At 43.1% G+C, this 17,213-nt stretch overlaps 1 protein-coding gene across 4 annotated transcripts in view; it reads right to left on the reverse strand.

Annotated features, from left to right (window-relative positions):
• Positions 1-17,213, reverse strand: part of srpx (sushi-repeat containing protein X-linked) — an 89,956-nt gene that overhangs the window by 54,292 nt on the left and 18,451 nt on the right. For 3 of the 4 annotated variants that reach the window (XM_041211149.1, XM_041211146.1, XM_041211148.1), the window contains one exon: positions 7,694-7,765. The exons of the other annotated variant lie outside the window; for it this stretch is intronic. In XM_041211149.1, coding sequence (XP_041067083.1) covers positions 7,694-7,765 — 72 coding nt within the window. The remainder of the gene's footprint in view (positions 1-7,693; positions 7,766-17,213) is intronic. 4 annotated transcript variants of the gene reach the window in all.

Consider the following 17,213-nt stretch of genomic DNA (forward strand, 5'->3'; position numbering starts at 1 on the left):
ATCCCTCAGGCATTAAGAGGAGAAAGAGATGTCTGAGGAGGCAGCATCACATCTGCCTAGCCCACACTCCGCCAACACAGATACCAACACTCCATGGGATGTAGTGCGCATGCAGAGTCAGTGGCACAGGGTGAAAGTCACTGCACTGGAGTGCAGGTGGAGGAGTCAGAATTAGAGACACCTGTGCACAGTCCCCCTTGAAGGAGGGAGGAAAGTCACAATGATGCTCCAATGGTCAGGGACATGGCATCTCAGGAGTCACCTCTTGGGGAACAGTATTTAGATAATCATCAGATGTGTGGGCATCTTTCGAAGTTCCCTGAGGCAGTGGGAGCCCTTGAACTGCAAATGGAGGGTCCATCACTACCTTGAGCTCCACATTGTCCCAGGAACTCAATCACATGAGCTCTGACCATACGAGATTGGCCAATCTCATGGAAGATACGTGCAGCAACACTCAGAGTGGATGCAAAAGCAGCGTTTTGACCAGGGAAGGGAGCAGTCCATTCAGTATAAGCACTAACATCCATGGAATACATGAGGAGCTGTATTGCCGGAACAGGGCAGTCACACTGTTGGCACAGCGGTTGCCAAAATGGATGACTGCTGCACACCAGCAACCAGTCCAATCAATCCTACCTGAAGGCTAAGCCAGGACAATGCAGGGCACTAAGGAGGGTGAAAGTACCAAAAGCTCCTCAGCACCACATCTTCCTTCACCTCCCCAGCCCCTCTGCCAGAACCCTGGTTTGCTGCACCTGTACCAGTGACCACAGCTGCCCATACAGAGACTGCAGTCTGAAGGAAGACCCCAATGGATGCCTGCACAATGAGGCAGGCCAACAGGTAACACATAGAAGTGTGCGAGAGTGAAGGGCGTCATCTCACCTAGAGCGCTAATGGGTTCACCGTGGTTACAGTTTTCACATTGTATGTAGCACATTTGAGCACTTCTTTTACTTACATGTACATGACTTGGTGTGCGTTTGTACGCTAGAGAGCTCAAAAAGGCTGGTAATATTATTAAGGTGGTTCTTGCCAGTAATAATGAGTGCAGCATGCTGAGGTCCATCTTGAGGTGCCATCAAGAGGATCAAGGCTGTTGCCTGATTTGTGATCCTTTGGAGGGCTTCTTCCTCCTCCGCTGTATTACATAATATTCCAGTGTTCAAAAGCTCAAGCACCGAGATGCTCCTTGTATCTTTCATTGCCCATCCAAGCTTGACTTTAAGGGAGGCTCAGTGATCAAACTCCACAAGGAGATGCTGAGCAGCAGGTGCATCTCAAGTATGAGTGCTGGGTGCAAGACATTCATCTGCACCTCAGTGTTAAACATTAGCCTAGGTGTAGGCATCGCAGCTCGAGAGACCATAAAGAGGTGCAGGTAATATTGGTCGTCGGCTGTGCCCACTACTTTGGCTGCATTTGCATTACACGCGTCACAGAATGTATTTTGTTCAGTAAGCAGAGATATTATGGAAGTCAGGGATGTTGCATGTGCTGCCCATGTCAGGAACTTGACCGTTGCCGAATGATTGTGCTCAAGTTCTTTCAAAGAGCTGTTGTTACACAATTATGGGCTCCTCATGCACAAGACACCTTAGCTGCATGTGTGGTCCAACATACAAGCCTATCAGCATCAGGGTTTGAATTCTGATATGACACTCTCAGCATTGTGGGCACGGTTTGATTATGGACAATGTGGCAGCATGGGCTCCTCATTTACAGCCATTGGTATTCATGTGAGGGGACCAGATTGTGAATAACTTATTACCATGAGTCTTTGCAATATAATGAGGCCATGATTACGATGATAGGGGTCTCAGCCATGAATTTGACTGAGCCCAACTCATTGATGGTGATTCTCTCCCTTGTGGGGGTTGGGCAGACCCTTGAGTAATTGTGGAGTCAATGTACAAGGTTCTTTAGGTGGAAGTATGTCACCAGGGACTGGTTGATGATAACTGTGATATGGGAGGACCTTATGAGAATCTACTTTGCACAAGGACCTGTCCGGTGATGATCCCGTCCTGCATAGTCAGTCCTGGCTACATGGCGACGCCTCCCAGCTGCTCTGACATTGGCAACCTCCTCATCCTTATCCATTTTGGAATCTTCTGAATGGACAGGGGCTTCCGCCTCCTCCATAGCCTCATCATCATTGATTTGTATGCCACTGTACAATATAGTTCAGCACATCACTACAAGTCTTAATATCTTGCTGGGGCATATTGCAGAGTTCCACCTGAGCATTTGAGACACCTGAAATACATCTTCAAAATGCAAATGGCCTGCTCGATCGTACTCCTGGTGATGACATGGCTGCTGTTGTAGTTGCGCTCTGTCTCAGTTTCAGGGTTGCTATAGGGGATCAATAGCAAAGTTCTTTTCATGTACCCTTGTCCCCTAGAAGCCAACCACAGATCAGCATTGGTGGCTGAAAAGCTGAGAATTCCCTAGTATGAAAGAGCCAAGGCAGCTGCACACACGAGGAAGACCTTGTTGTGGTCACAAATCACCTGTATATTGAGTGAGTATAAGGACTTACAGTTGACAAAGGGGCCATTATGGTGACATGGGTGCAATCAATAATACCCTGCACCAGCGGGAAGCCTACTAATTAGGCAAAGGCCATAGCTGTCTGCGTCTGAGATGCCAAAGCCACAGGGAACTTAATATGATTCCCCACATGAGCAAACAGCGCATTAGTTGCAGCCATAATGCAGTTGTGTGCTGCTGACTGGGATGTACTAGACAGATCTCCTGATGATCCCTGGAAAGATCCTGAGTCATTTAAGCTGACAGCAATGGTTACCTTCACTGACAGGGCATGGGGGTCAATGAATTGTGGCTCAAGTTGCGGCTGGACCATGCAACATATGTCTGTCACCACCTCACAGTTTAGCCTCAGCCATGATGGCCATTGGTTCTCCTTCATATTGAGGGAGGACGTCCTAAGTCTGTACACCCTTCCCACAGGGTAGCAGCTGGTTGTCCTCTCTTCCTCTTCCTGGCGCGCAGGCAGCAGCCTTTCCCTCCTGACCTGATGTCCTCCCTCTGGCCTCCGGCTGCTCATGGTGACTGGCCCTTATGTGCCAAGGTGCCATGTCCCGCTTCAATGCTCTTTACATGAAAAGCTATCTTTCTCCAGCACAAAGTTCTTTCAAACATCTGGGTGCACGAGTCAGTAGAGGCAAAATTAATTGCCCTGCAAGGCCACGAATCCCACCCTCCTACTCCCTTGGTCTAAGGGAAGATAGTTGGAATTTATTTTGTTTCACTTCTGGGACTGTGAATAAAATTATAAGCCAAATTCCACAGGAGTCCGCTACCTCTTCAAAGTGGTCACCTGGCTATACAAAGAAATGCACCAAGCTCAGATCTGCTCTTACCAGGTTTACTTTATACCAAAATCCGACGAGAGTGGAGGCAGCCGGTGATTTAAATGGCCACCCACCTCCGTAAAATGCGCTTGTTCCCACCCCTGCAAAAATCAAAAGTGTTGTGTTCGGAGGCAGAATTTATGATTTTCAGGAGGTTCTGCTGTTTTTGCCATGATGGAAAGCCTCTCCTTCTTGGAGAAAATCTGGGCCATAAACTGGGACAAAAATTAGATCTTGTTGTATCCATTTTATAGGTGTTAAATGGAGCACAAATATGTCTAATTTTGCAGAGCTATGTTGCATGCCCAAAAGAAGCTGAAATACATCCAACGCTCTAAACCCTTTCATGTGGAGTTTCAAGCCATCAGTCTCAAGCCCTTTCCCTGGAACTCCCTTCTCAGCCTCTCAACCTTTTGATACAATTTAAGTTCCATATCTTCAACTAAGCTTTCAGCCAATCCTCCTAATCTTTCTCTTCCCAGGTCAGTATTCTTGTATCCATCTCCAAAGTAACTTTGGTCATTTCATTACTTTAAAGGCACAATCCAAAATTATGTTATTGCTGCTGAGTACTCAGATTTTCAATACTGAGTATACATGGTTAGTAATTTACTTACAGCTGTCCTTTATTCCACTGCATGGCAAGTTAACTTGAATAGTGAAATCTTTAACATTGGTTGGGGATTCATTCTCTTCAATTTCGTTATAAATAATGTATGCAATATTTCACAAATGTGAATCTACTTAATTATGAAAAATATATTTTTGCAATGATTATATGAAAATTACTGTTATATCAGAATTCCAGGCTAATATTATGAACATAAAAGACAAAAATAATTAACAAAAATGTAAAAATGTGATAAGCTAACTTCTGGGTATGGTACCATATAGGCATGGTTATTTTCACAAAGAAATTGAACTAAATTGATTCATAACTACCCTGCACTTCCACTGATGGATCGCGCCACTTCATTTATTGAAAATAATACATGCTTTTCATGCCCCACACCGCCTTTTTTATTTGATGGGCCAGAGTTTGCTGGTAAAATAACAATGGTTCCCACCATTGTTGGTGTGTTAAAAATCAAGCAATTTGTAGCAAGGAAGTTATAAGTTGTGAATCGCCATAATTGCTGGATGATTTGCACTGTTCCAAAGTTAGCCTTACAAAAAAACCAATCTCGCTATTAATCTACCCATGCATTTCAAAACATTGTTGGATTTGCTCCATAATTACAAATTAAACTTATTGAAGAAAGTTATGGCTGGTTTTTCATGAGATAAATGGTTCCTGCAATGCCATTCAATCTCAGAAATCCAGAATGGGGACAATTGGAACTGTGGAGTCTCATTTCGGCAGGTAGAAATTGTTCCTAGAGGACTGTGAAATTTTTCTTTTATTTTTCCTATCTCTTTCTCAATCCAATCTTTCTTTCTTTTGCTTTCTTTCTATTTCTATAACTAACCTGGCTCCAATTCACTCCCATTTCCTTCTCTGTTTCGTCTTCTATGCTTAAATTTAATTGGTTAAGGAGCTAGACTATTGGTCCTATCCTTCACCAACATCCCAGACACAGTATCAACCCACAAATTCCAGAAATTCAGAATGACTAGCAAATTCTAGACCAATATCTTACTCAGAATTTTAAGGACCACCTTTGGAAGAGATCATCTGTTTCACCCAACATTCATAGCTTTAATTATAACTCTGCATGTAATGTCTATACACTACTTTCAATATGCAGAATGAAATCAAAGATGACTCATACATGGGATTGTACTAAGCCTCACACAACTATCATGTGAACACCTGACTCAATCAATTGCTGCCACGTCCTGGAGGTTCCTCCTTGTGTTCTTGGTCCAATAAAATGTAAATGTTTTCTTTGTTCTCTCTCTTCAAACAAATTTTCATTAGTTCAGGTGTCACATGGTTTACTGTGATGACATTTTGATGATTTAATCCTTAAAATAGTTTCTTTTTTAGCTGTGAGAAGGAAAAAAATCATTGATTTGATACCAATATTGCATCGTCCATGATCAGAGGCAGCTCACAGACAGGGTTTATTTTTACATGAGGTTTGGTTATAAAATTCAAAAATCTGACATGAGCAAATGAAACTTAAGCAACAGCATGCATGACGAACTGCCAAACTATATGGTAAGAAACCAGAACTGCAGAGGTGTGCATTAATTAGCTCCACTGGTGCTACCAGAATAAGCTTGGTATATTTGCAAAATACTTCACTTTGTTTTAAAAAAGCATAGTTGTGTTATCAACAATATGAATAGCTATTTCAGAATGTAGTGTTATACCTAGAAAGCCACTTATCCCTTACGTTCAAAATCCCACTTTCCTAGAATGAAACTACATTCCAAAGTAGATTCCATTGGTAATTTTACATTAATTCTTGCTTGCATGCATAAAGCTGCCAAACAAGTTAACCACTGAATGAATGGTCATGCTATAATCTATCACAGCTATTAGCTGTCAAAACATTGCAATTTTCCAAAAGCAATGTTTAAACAATCATACTGGCAATGTGTGCAATAACATCATCAGCCAACCTCGATATCTAATTGACTAAATGATAAAGTCCAATTTAACACAAATAATTAGTAATTGTTTTAACATGCAGATACCTTGGATGTCAGAAGACTATTATACCTCTCAACTTCATGTTATTTGGAATATATACAACCCCTACAGTGCATTGTTTAATGGGATCAGACAGTTATCTCATTGAATTATGGAGGTCAGGTCTCAGATAAAACTTTTTTTGATAAAGGTGTATTCAATGATTCTATATTGGTGAAAAACTTTTTAAAATATATTTTAAGGATATCTCTATGCACCCTTATACATTATATATTGTCGTATAAATGCTGTTTATTGTTTCAGTCAATTTTATAACTGTTCCTTTTACAACAAATATTTTAATATTTTCTTACCCTGTGATTAGCTGATGGATAAAATGATTTATGCAGCTAACAATATTACTCAGAGATTTAAGGTTTCCATGTTAAAGATTTAATTTGTAGTGATATGTACTTTTGAATTTGTGAATTATGTTATAAAATTATGTTTATTTGTCAGTACATATTGTTAGACTTCACCTCATTGGCACATTTATGTAATTAATATGGCTTAACTTATCAAATTAAACTGTACATCAGCTTGGCGAAAAAGTCTTATTGGGATGATTCTTGAATTTTGGGGTATGCTGTAAAGAGAGTCTTAAGTGGCATCTCTCTAAGTGCCAAATACTGTGATGTAGCTTTAAGAAAGAACAAATGAGTGCTTTGGGAATGAACTGAAGTTATAGCTAGGACATGTTTGCTCTATCGAGTCTAGCTTAATAGTAAAAAGAAGCCAAAGCTACAATGCTGGCCGGGAAGGTAACCTGAGGACTAGATGATCCAAGGCTTACGATCAGAGATACAAGTTGTAGTTTAGCAGTTAGTAGGGACACCAAGGCTGCAAAGCTGAATGGCTAAAAGAATGGTCTTGGGCCGAGAATGTTCCATGGACCTCCAGTTAAGAGATACGAGTTAAGGTTAGATTATTGTGGGGATGTTAGGAGAACTCTTCCCATTGGTAAAGATTTGTAAATATTGGGTTAGAAGTCATTAGTTATGTTGACCCAAGTGCACATGCTTGGGCCAAATGCTGCAATGCTACCTGCAAAAAGGGATAAAAATAGAAATGCATCACTGAGGTCTTTGCAGTTGCCAAGGTTGGCACATATCACAGGACACTTACTGGGGGAGCGGCAGTTGTAGGGAGAGTTAAAGAGTTAGGAGCAGGGCACATGCCAGGAGAGCACATGCAAGGAGTCAAGCACTTGCTAGGAAGTTAGCATTTGCACGACATTGCCAGTCAATGGGCATTTGTCATGGGCTGAGGAGTTGCCCAGTATTAGGGTTAGTTAGTGACTGAAGTAACTATCACAAGGCTGAAGATTGCCGTAGGAATCCAGTATTAGGGAATCAGTGGAGCCAGTATAGAAAGGATTTACAAAGAGAGAAAGTACAAGTTCCTGTCAGAGAGGAAGGTAAGGACATTTCTAAAATGTCTTGTGCTTCACAGTTAACTGACTGCAAGAAGGCAAGCTGAATACTGTATTAGAAGTCAATGGCATGGTATTAAATGGATCTTTCATTATTAGGTTAAAGGAAATTTGGTGAGCTTTTCAACTGACAGATTCAAGTCAGTCGGTGCACATTAGAACCAGTATGATCGCTGTGAACTGAAAAGGACTCAACTCCTTTTAAGTTATTTATTAACATGTGAACAAACCATTCACCTTCATATCTAGCGTAACGTGCTTCATTTGCATTAACATCTTCATCATCTTCTAGTGGGGTGTATCCAGATCCTACAACACAAAATAGAAACTAAAACTGGACAAAACCACCTTATTAGCAATAGTATGCGTAGTTACAAGCATAAACAAAAAAATTAATAATCATTTATAAAGTCTCTTTTATGTCCCCAGGATATCCCAAATTATTTCATATCCAATGAATTGTTTCTGAAATGTAGTTATTGTAAGCAAACCTGATGCAGGATTGAACCAAGCATTCTATTCCACTTCTGCAGCTTTTTCCATTTAAAGGAGCTGAATTTTAGTCAACATGTTGACTAAAAAGATGACAATATAATGAACTGTAATCAAAGGATGAACTATTAACTTTATTTGCTTAAGTCAAGGTTGTTGTCAGTTATTTTATTAAAATGCACCAAGTGACAATGCAGTACTGTTTTAAATACCTGAACATTGTCTAAACTTCAGCAGTCCAAAACTAAATTGTTACATCGGCACAGTGAGTTTAAACTGTAATGCAGTTCTTCCAAATAACTCAAGCATAACTGGTGCCAAAGTTTATGTTCAAAATCCACATGTACTGTGGTCAGCTGTCTGCTAGTATCTCAAGTTTTGGTGCCATGCATTGTCTGAACTGTGGAAAGCGCTGCACTGCTTGTTTGTTACCTGAAATTAGCTGAGTATGTGTACTTTTATGTTTTTTGAATTCTGGGAATTGCTACCATGGTGTGTTATCCAAGAACTGGGGAGCAAAAGTGCATTATCTGAAAATTAGGTGAACCCTGGGGATGGGGAATACTGCATGTTGTTTGAAATCTGCAGAATATTAAGGCCATTTGTTATCAGAGAGCTAAACAGCACAAATTGTTGTCGGCAGCTACATGTTGTCTGCATTACTATACATTGGCAACCAATTCTATGCTGTCAAGCACTGCTGCAAGACAGCGCTGCTGCCTACAGTTTGACTATCAGTTACGAGATCAAATGACAGATTATTGGTGAAAAGAGATTGAAAAATCACAGATTATTGCTGCAGCTTTTCATTTTGCATACATCAGGACAAACACAAGAATGCCAAATTTCAAATGAGCACAACAATTTAAACTATAGGAGAAAAGGATGCTGATTGATTGGCAAGTTGACTCTGGTTGGCCGAGGCATTGCCATGGGGAAAGCAATGAAGACTCAAAGGGTCCCCAAGCTCTCAGGTAATTCAACAAAGATGCAAAGCATGAACATATTCCTTTTATTTGCAATTAACGAGTAACTGTGTATGAACGTATGTCGCTTCCAGCAAAAGTAAATGAGTGGGAATATTCGCTGATGATTGCAGAGTGTTCAATTCTCAGCTCTTCAGATAATGCTGCAGTCTGTAACCACATGCATAAAGACCTGGTCAACATTTGTGCCGCACAATTGCCAGGCAATGACCATTTTCAACAAAAGAGAATCTAACCATCTTCCACTGACATTCAATGGCATTACCATCACTAAATCCACCGCCAGAAACATCTAGTTGATCAGAAACCTGACTGGATCAACTACAGAAAAATTGCTAAGTTAGGAAAGAAATAAGTATTTTGTATTAACAACTAAAATAACCACTAGTTCTGTAATTGCAAACTCCCAACCCAGCAGTTTGCACGAGAAGATAGGGATGCCTGGCATGATATCAATTCAAGGTCTGCTCTCTGTACTTCTCATGACTGTTGGCTTTATAATTGTAAGGATCAACTATATTGCTGGGTGAGATCAACAATAACAACTTGCATTTATTTAGCACCTTTAGTGTAAATAAATGTTCCAAGATGTTTCACAGGAGTCTTATGCAATAGAATTTGACACTGAGCCACATAAGGAAATATAAGGTGATGGCCATAAGCTTGGTAAAGAGAGTTTGGTTTTAAAGGCCATCTTTAAGGAGGAAAGAAAGATGGAGAAGTTTAGGGAAGAAATTCCAGAGCTTGAGGCCGAGGCAGCTGAAGGCACAGCCACCAAAATCAGCGATGCTTAAGAGCCCAGAACCAGATAAGCGCAGATATCTCAGGATTATAGGGTTGGAGGAAATTCACAGAATCACAAAAATTCAGTGCAGAAGAGGCCCTTCGGCCCATTGAGTCTGCACCGACACGTGAGAAATACCTGACCTACCTACCTAATCCCATTAACCAGCACTTGGCCCATAGCCTTGAATGTTATGACATGTCAAGTGCTCATCCAGGTACTTTTTAAAGGATGTGAGGCAAGCGGCGTCCACCACCCTCCCAGGCAGTGTTTTCCAGCCCATCAGCATCCTCTGGGTAAAAAAGCTTTTCCTCACATCCCCCCAAACCTCCTGCCCCTCACCTTGAACTTATGCCCCCTTGTGACTGACTCTTCAACTAAGGGGAACAGCTGCTCCCTATCCACCCTGTCCATGCCCCTCATAATTTTGTACACCTCAATCAGGTCACTCCTCAGTCTTCTCTGCTCCAACGAAAACAACCCAAGTCTATCCAACCTCTCTTCATAACTTAAATGCTTCATCACAGGCAGCATCCTGGTGAATCTCCTCTGCACCCACTCCAGTGCAATCACATCCTTCCTATAATGTGGCAACCAGAATTGCACACAGTACTCCAGCTGTGGCCTCACCAAGGTTCTATAAAAATCCAACATGATCTCCCTACTTTTGTAATCTATGCCTCGATTGATAAAAGCAAGTGTCCCATGTGCCTTTTTCACCACCCCACTAACATGCCCCTCTGCCTTCAGAGATCTATGGACACACACGCCAAGGTCCCTTTGTTCCTCAGAACTTCCTAGTGCCAAGCCGTTCATTGAATACTTCCTTGTCAAATTACTCTTTCCAAAGTGTATCACCTCACACTTTTCAGGGTTAAATTCCATCTGCCACTTATCTGCCCATTTGACCATCCCATCTATATCTTCCTATAGGCCAAGACACTCAACCTCACTGTTAACCACCCGGCCAATCTTTGTATCATCCGCAAACTTACTAATCCTACCCCCCACATAGTCATCTCTGTCGTATATATAAATGACAGATAATAGGGGACCCAGCACAGATCCTTGTGGTACTCCACTGGATAATGATTTCCAATCACTAAACCATCCTTCTGTCATCACCCTCTGTCTCCTACAATTAAGCCAATTTTGAATCCACCTTATCAAATTACCCATATGCATTTGCCTTCTTTATAAGTTTCCCATGTGGGACCTTGTCAAAAGCTTTGCTGAAATCCATATAAACTACATTCCTCTGACATAGCCATGCTGAATATCCCTGATCAATCCCTGCCTCTCCAAGTGGAGATAGATTCTCTCCTTCAGAATTGTCTCCAATAGTTTCCCTGCCACTGACGTGAGAGTCACTGGTCTGTAGTTCCCTGGCTTATCTCTACAACCCTACTTAAATAGCAGAACCACATTAGCTGTTCTCCAGTCCTCTGGCACCTCCCCTGTGGCCAGAGAGGAATTAAAAATTTGGGTCACAGCCCCTGCGATCTCCTCCCTTGCTTCCCTCAGCAGTCTGGGACACAAATCATCCAGACCTGGAGATTTGTCCACTTTTAAATCTGCCAACACCTCCAATACCTTGTCACTCCCTATATCAATTTGCTTAAGAGCCTAACAGTCTCTCTCCCCAAGTATGAAACCTTTATCCTCATTCTCTTGGGTGAAGTATTCGTTCAACACTCTACCAATATCCTCTGGCTCCACCCGTAGATTGCCCCCGTGGTCCTTAATGGGCCCGACTCTTTCCCTGTTTATCCTCTTCCCATTCATATACTCATAGAATATCTTGGGATTTTCCCTACTTTTACCAGCCAGAGCTTTCTGATATCCCCTCTTTGCTCTCCTAATTGCTTTCTTAAGCTCCACCCTGCACTTTCTTTACTCCACTAATGCCTCCACTGATTTGCTTCCCTTGTACCTGCTAAAAGCCTCTCTTTTCCTTCTCATCGTATCCTGAATATCTCTGGTCATCCATGGTTCTCTGGGCTTGTTACTCCTTCCTATCGCCCTAGAAGGAACACGTTGAGCCTGTAACCTCCCCATTCTCTTTCTGAACACCCCCCACTGCTCCTCTGTAGATTTCAACACAAGTAGCTGTTCCCAGTCTACCTTGGCCAGATCTTGCCTTACTTTACTAAAAATCCGCTCTCCCCCAATCCAAAACAGTTTTTTGCAACTTGTCTATTTCTTTGTCCATAACAAGCTGAAATTGTACCATTATTATTGGTGACATCTTTTGATGATCTGCTTCTATCACTGCTTGTTTGTCCCTACAACCACACCAACCCCCTCCACTTCTCTCTCTCTCTCTCTCCGCGCGCCCCCCCCACCCCACACACACCTTAAACCAGCTTATATTTCAACTCTTTCTTGGACTCGAACTCAAGTTCTGTCGAAGGGTCATGAGGACTTGAAACGTCAACTCTTTTCTTCTCCGCCGATGCTGCCAAACCTGCTGAGTTTTTCCAGGTAATTCTGTTTTTGTTTTAAGTTGTACCATGTTCTGGTCGCTATCACTAAATTGCTCCCCCACCACCTCCCCAGCTGCCTGTCTGGCTTCATTCCCCAGAATTAGGTCCAGCACTGCGCAGTCCCTTGTTGGACCCTCTACACATTGACCCAGAAAGTTCTCCTGTACGCATTTCAAGAAATCCACTCCATCCAAGCCCTTAACATTACGTCTATCCCAATTAATGTTGAGAAAGTTGAAATCACTTAATATAATTACCCTATTGTTATTGTTTTTACACATCTCTGCAAATTGTGCACATATTTGCTCCTCAGTTTCCTGCTGACTATCTGAGGGTCTATAATAAACACCTAACAATGTGGCTACCCCTTTTTTATTCCTAAGCTCTACCCACAAAGCTTCATTCCATGCCCCCTCCAAAATATCATCTCTCCTTACTGCAGTAACTGACTCCTTAACTAATAATGCGATGCCTCCTCCTCTGTTATCCCCTCCCCTGCCTCGCCTGAAGATTCTATATCCCGGAATGCTGAGCTGCCAATCCTGCCCCTCCCTCAACCACGTCTCTGTGATGGCTACTATATCACAATTCCACGTGTCAATCCTCACCCTTAATTCATCTGTTTTACCTGTAATACTCCTGGCATTAAAGCAGAGGCCATCCAGCCTTGCCTTACTCCCTTGAAACTTAATGCAGCTGTACTCCCTCTGACTTGATTGTTTTATTGTATTATGATGTGTCCCTATTCTTCTAACACTCTGTGTCCCCTCCCCTTGCCGAATTAATTTAAACTCCTTCCAGTAGCACTAGCAAAGCCGTCTGCAAGGATGTTAGTCCCGCTCTGGTTCAGATGTAGACCGTCCCAGTGATCCAGGAATCTAAAACCCGCCCTCCTGCACCAACTCTGAAGCCACGTATTCATCTGTGCTATTCTCCTATTTCTGAGCTCACTAGCACATGGCACTGGGAGTAATCCAGAGATTACAACCCAAGAGGTCTTGCTTTGTAGTCTACTGCTTAACTCCCTGAATTCTTGATGCAAGACCTCATCCCTCTTTCTACTTATGTCATTGGTACCAACATGTACCATGATCTCTGCCTTATCACCCTCCCCCCTCAGGATGCCCTGCAGCCGTTCAGTGACATCCCGGGCCCTGGCACCAGGGAGGCAACACACCTTCTTGGAGTCACATTGATGGCCACAGAAGCACCTATCTGTTCCTCTGACTATAGAATCTCCTATTACCATTGCTCTTCCTCCCCTCCTGTACAGACAGGCTGCTTGTGATGCCAGGAGCTTGGCTCTGTCTGCACTCCCTGGAGGAACCAGCACCCTCATCAGCCTCCAAAATGGAATACAGATTTGTGAGCGGGACCCCAGGGAACTCCTGAACTACCTGCCTGTTTCTCTTGGACTGCCTGGTGGTCACTCACTCCCTTCCTTCCTCAAGTCCCTTCAGCTGCGGTGTGACTACCTCTCTAAGCATGCTATCCACAATGCTCTCAGATTCGCGGATGCTCCACAGCGTTCCCAGCCACCGTTCCAGCTCTGAAACCCGAGCTTCCAGGAGCTGCAGCTGGACACACTTCCTGCACACATGCTGGTCCCGGGCACTGGAAATGTTCCCGGCTTCCCACATGGAGCGTGAGGAGCACACCACGGCTTTGAGCTCTCCTGCCATGACTTATCCCTTTAAATTAAACCTTTTAAATCAATTATTCTAGGGCCCTTCTTTCCTGATCCTCGTTACTACAGAATATACAAACTATAAACCACAAAAAGACCTTAAACTATAAGCGATAAAAGCAGTAAATACTTACCTGACCTTACCCACTACGTACCAGTCATTCCTTTCCCTTGCAGCCTCTACTGCTGCAGTAGGGCAAGACCACTCTCTGAAGATTTAAGAAGTTGGATAGCAAAGAAAAATGCAAAGAGCACCTCTTCCCACTGTGCACCAAACTGCCAATACCCATACTCACTCTGGCTGTGTCTCACTCAGGATGAGGTTTCTCCCCTGTTCATGTGCAAGCACACTGTAATGTGCTTCTAAATAGTCCCTTTCTTAAATAGAGCTGAGGTGAGCTGAGATGACTCACACTAGTTAATCTTCAAATAGTAATCAACACCTCTTCAGGCCCTAATCAGGCTTCAGATGATTGACAGTTTACTGTCACACAGTCAGCTACCTTACCAACCTTTTAACTAGACTACTGAACTTACAAAAACTAAAGAGAAATTAAAGAGAAAGACTTGTCAGTTCAATTCCCACTGTAAACCCAAATGCCAATACCCACACTCACTCTGGCTGTGTCTCACTCAGGATGAGGTCTCTCCCCTGTTCGTGTGCAAGCACACTAGTGTGCTTCTAAATAGTCTAAATAGTTCTAAATTACAATGATAGAAGTGATGAAGCCATGGAGGGATTGAAAACAAGGGAGAGAACGTTAAAATTGCTTGACCAGGAGTCAACGCAGATTAACGAGCACAGATGAATGGGACATGGGCAGCAGAGTTTTAGATGATTTCAAGTTTATCGAGGATAGCATGAGAGGGGCCGGTCAGGAGGGCTTTGCAATAGTCTATAGGAATCAAATCAGCAGAGGAGCTGAGGTAGGAACAGAGTCAGGTGTTGTAATTTGGTGGAAATAGATGGGTCTTAGTGATGGCACAGATATTTGGTTGAGATCTCGTCTCGGGGTGAAATATGACACCAAGGTTGCAAACAGTCAGTTTCAGTCTCAGATAGTTGCCAGGGAGAGGGGTGGAGTAGGTAGCAAGGGAACAGAGTATGCAGCAGACAATGGCATTGGTCTTCCCAATAATTAATTGGAGGAATTTTTTGATCATCAGTACAGGATGTCAGACAAGCAATTTGATAATTTAGAAGCACTGAGGGAGTTGAGAGAGGTGGCATTGAGGTACAGCTGGGTGCCGTCTGCATACCTGTGAAAACTAATGATGTGCTTTCGAATGATGTCACTAAGGGTCAACATGCAGATGAGAAATAGCAGAGGGCCATGGACAGATCTTTGGAGGACAACAGAGGTAACAGCATGGGAACAGGAAGAGAAGCCATTGCAAATGATACTCTGACTACAATTAGATAAATAAGAATGCATGGATCCAGACAAGTGCAATTCCAGCTGGATGATGGCAGAGAGGCTTTGGAGAAAGATAGTGCAGTCAGCTATGTCAAAGATGGAGAGGGAAGAGGAAAAGGAAGAAAAGTTTTTCTTTGTCACAGCCACATAGGATGTCATCTATGACTTTGATAAAAGGTGCTGTGGTAGGGATGGAAACTTGATTGGAGGGATTTTGGGAGACGTGGACATGGATTTAAAACAACACATTCAAGGACTATGGAGAAGAAGAGGAGATTGGCGATGGGATGGTAATTTGCAAGGACTGTGGGGCCACTGGTTGGTTCTTTTTGAAGAGAGGGGTAATGACAGCAGATTTGAAGAAAAGAGGAACAACTCCTGAAGAAAGAGAACTATTAACAATATATGGGCAAGGGGAGGCGAGGGAAGAGGCAGAGGCAGCTGTTCACATGGTCTCAGTCTGAGCGGGAAAAAGGTCCATGAGTTCCTTACACGAATTGTTGGCAGTGAGAGCAGAGGAGACAGAAAAAAAGGAGCTTAAGAAGATCATTTGCAATAGAGAAAAGAAGCAGGAAGGAGGGCAAGTTATCTTTGCATTCTAGGATAATCCTGGAATTCTGAGCTGTTTGGGCAGACAAGAGCAGGACAGTGCTTTACATGGTGCAGCCAGATCTGGTGCATGGCTAATCCAGTTCTCTGCCATATCTGTTCAAGCCTGCATCACTTGCACTTAACACAGCAGAGATGAGGGCTGTACCAGGGTGAATGGTCAGGCTGAAAGACTATAGTGGTTTCAGTGGGCACTGTGGCATCAAAGGTCGAGGTGAGGGTGTAGTTAAGCAAATCAGTAGCTGTAGAAATGTTGTGGTGAAAGGAGAATCAAAGGCTTGGGATTTTGAAAGTAGTTTTAAGTGGCTTGGGAGAAAGATTTTCCAGGGATGGACACTGGAGGTAGAGTTGGGAGGGGGTCATGGATGGAGAGTGATACAAGGTAGTAATCAGAAATGACTCTGAGGTAGCAAAGTCCCATGAGATGGCAAGTCAAGTGGGTGACTGTGAATATGGATTCAGCAATTTAAATGGAAGGAGAGATTAAGGAATGAAAGAAGGCAGTGAACTCAGAGGAAATAGTGCGCGGTGAGTTGAAATGACTGAGGATGAGAAGTCATACAGTGCAGAGGCTGAGGGAGGAAAGCAGTGAAGGTGTCTTGGTGAGAACATTTTGATAGCACTTGGGTAGGCAGTGCAGAACAAGGATTTTAAATGAGAGGTCAGGTGGATGGAACAAGGTGAGATACTCAAAGGAAGAAAAAGTGCCAGAGGTGCAAAGGCACAGTGGTTTGGTGACAAGAGCCACATTTCAACCATGACAATCTTGGCAAGGGAAGTAGTGGAAGGTATAGGAAGGCAGAGAGGCTTCATTTAAAGGAAAGTTGTCATCGCCTCACAGCAATATTTCCACCAAGGCCATGATTTCAATGCAATCATTCACAATGAGCTCACCAATTCAAGGGCCTTGTCCACAAGCGAACAGACATTCTAGTGGGAGATGCAGAGAGGGGCATAACTTGCAGATCTACCGGTAGAGTCCAAAGGGTCAATGAGCAAGGAGATTAGCAAGATTAGCTCCCAGTGGGTGAGCTGGGGGAAGACGTTTGGTGAGAGAGTAGAATAGGATAGTTGGGATTGCTTTTGCAATGAGGCAGCACCAAGTGCTTCGAAGGACCCTTCAGAGGATGCCAAGAGAGGCACAGAGCGAAGCTTTAGACTACCCTAACAGGGAGTCTAGCCTGGAACGGCAGCAGGAAAGTAGGAAGTTTGATGAGTACTGAACCTTTGAGATTGGTTTTGGAAGGGCAGAGTACCTGAGAGAGGAGAAATGAAAGGAGAGCGGGGTCTAGGAA

Source organism: Carcharodon carcharias, chromosome 18 (genome assembly GCF_017639515.1).
Source record: "Carcharodon carcharias isolate sCarCar2 chromosome 18, sCarCar2.pri, whole genome shotgun sequence".
NCBI lineage: Eukaryota > Metazoa > Chordata > Chondrichthyes > Lamniformes > Lamnidae > Carcharodon > Carcharodon carcharias.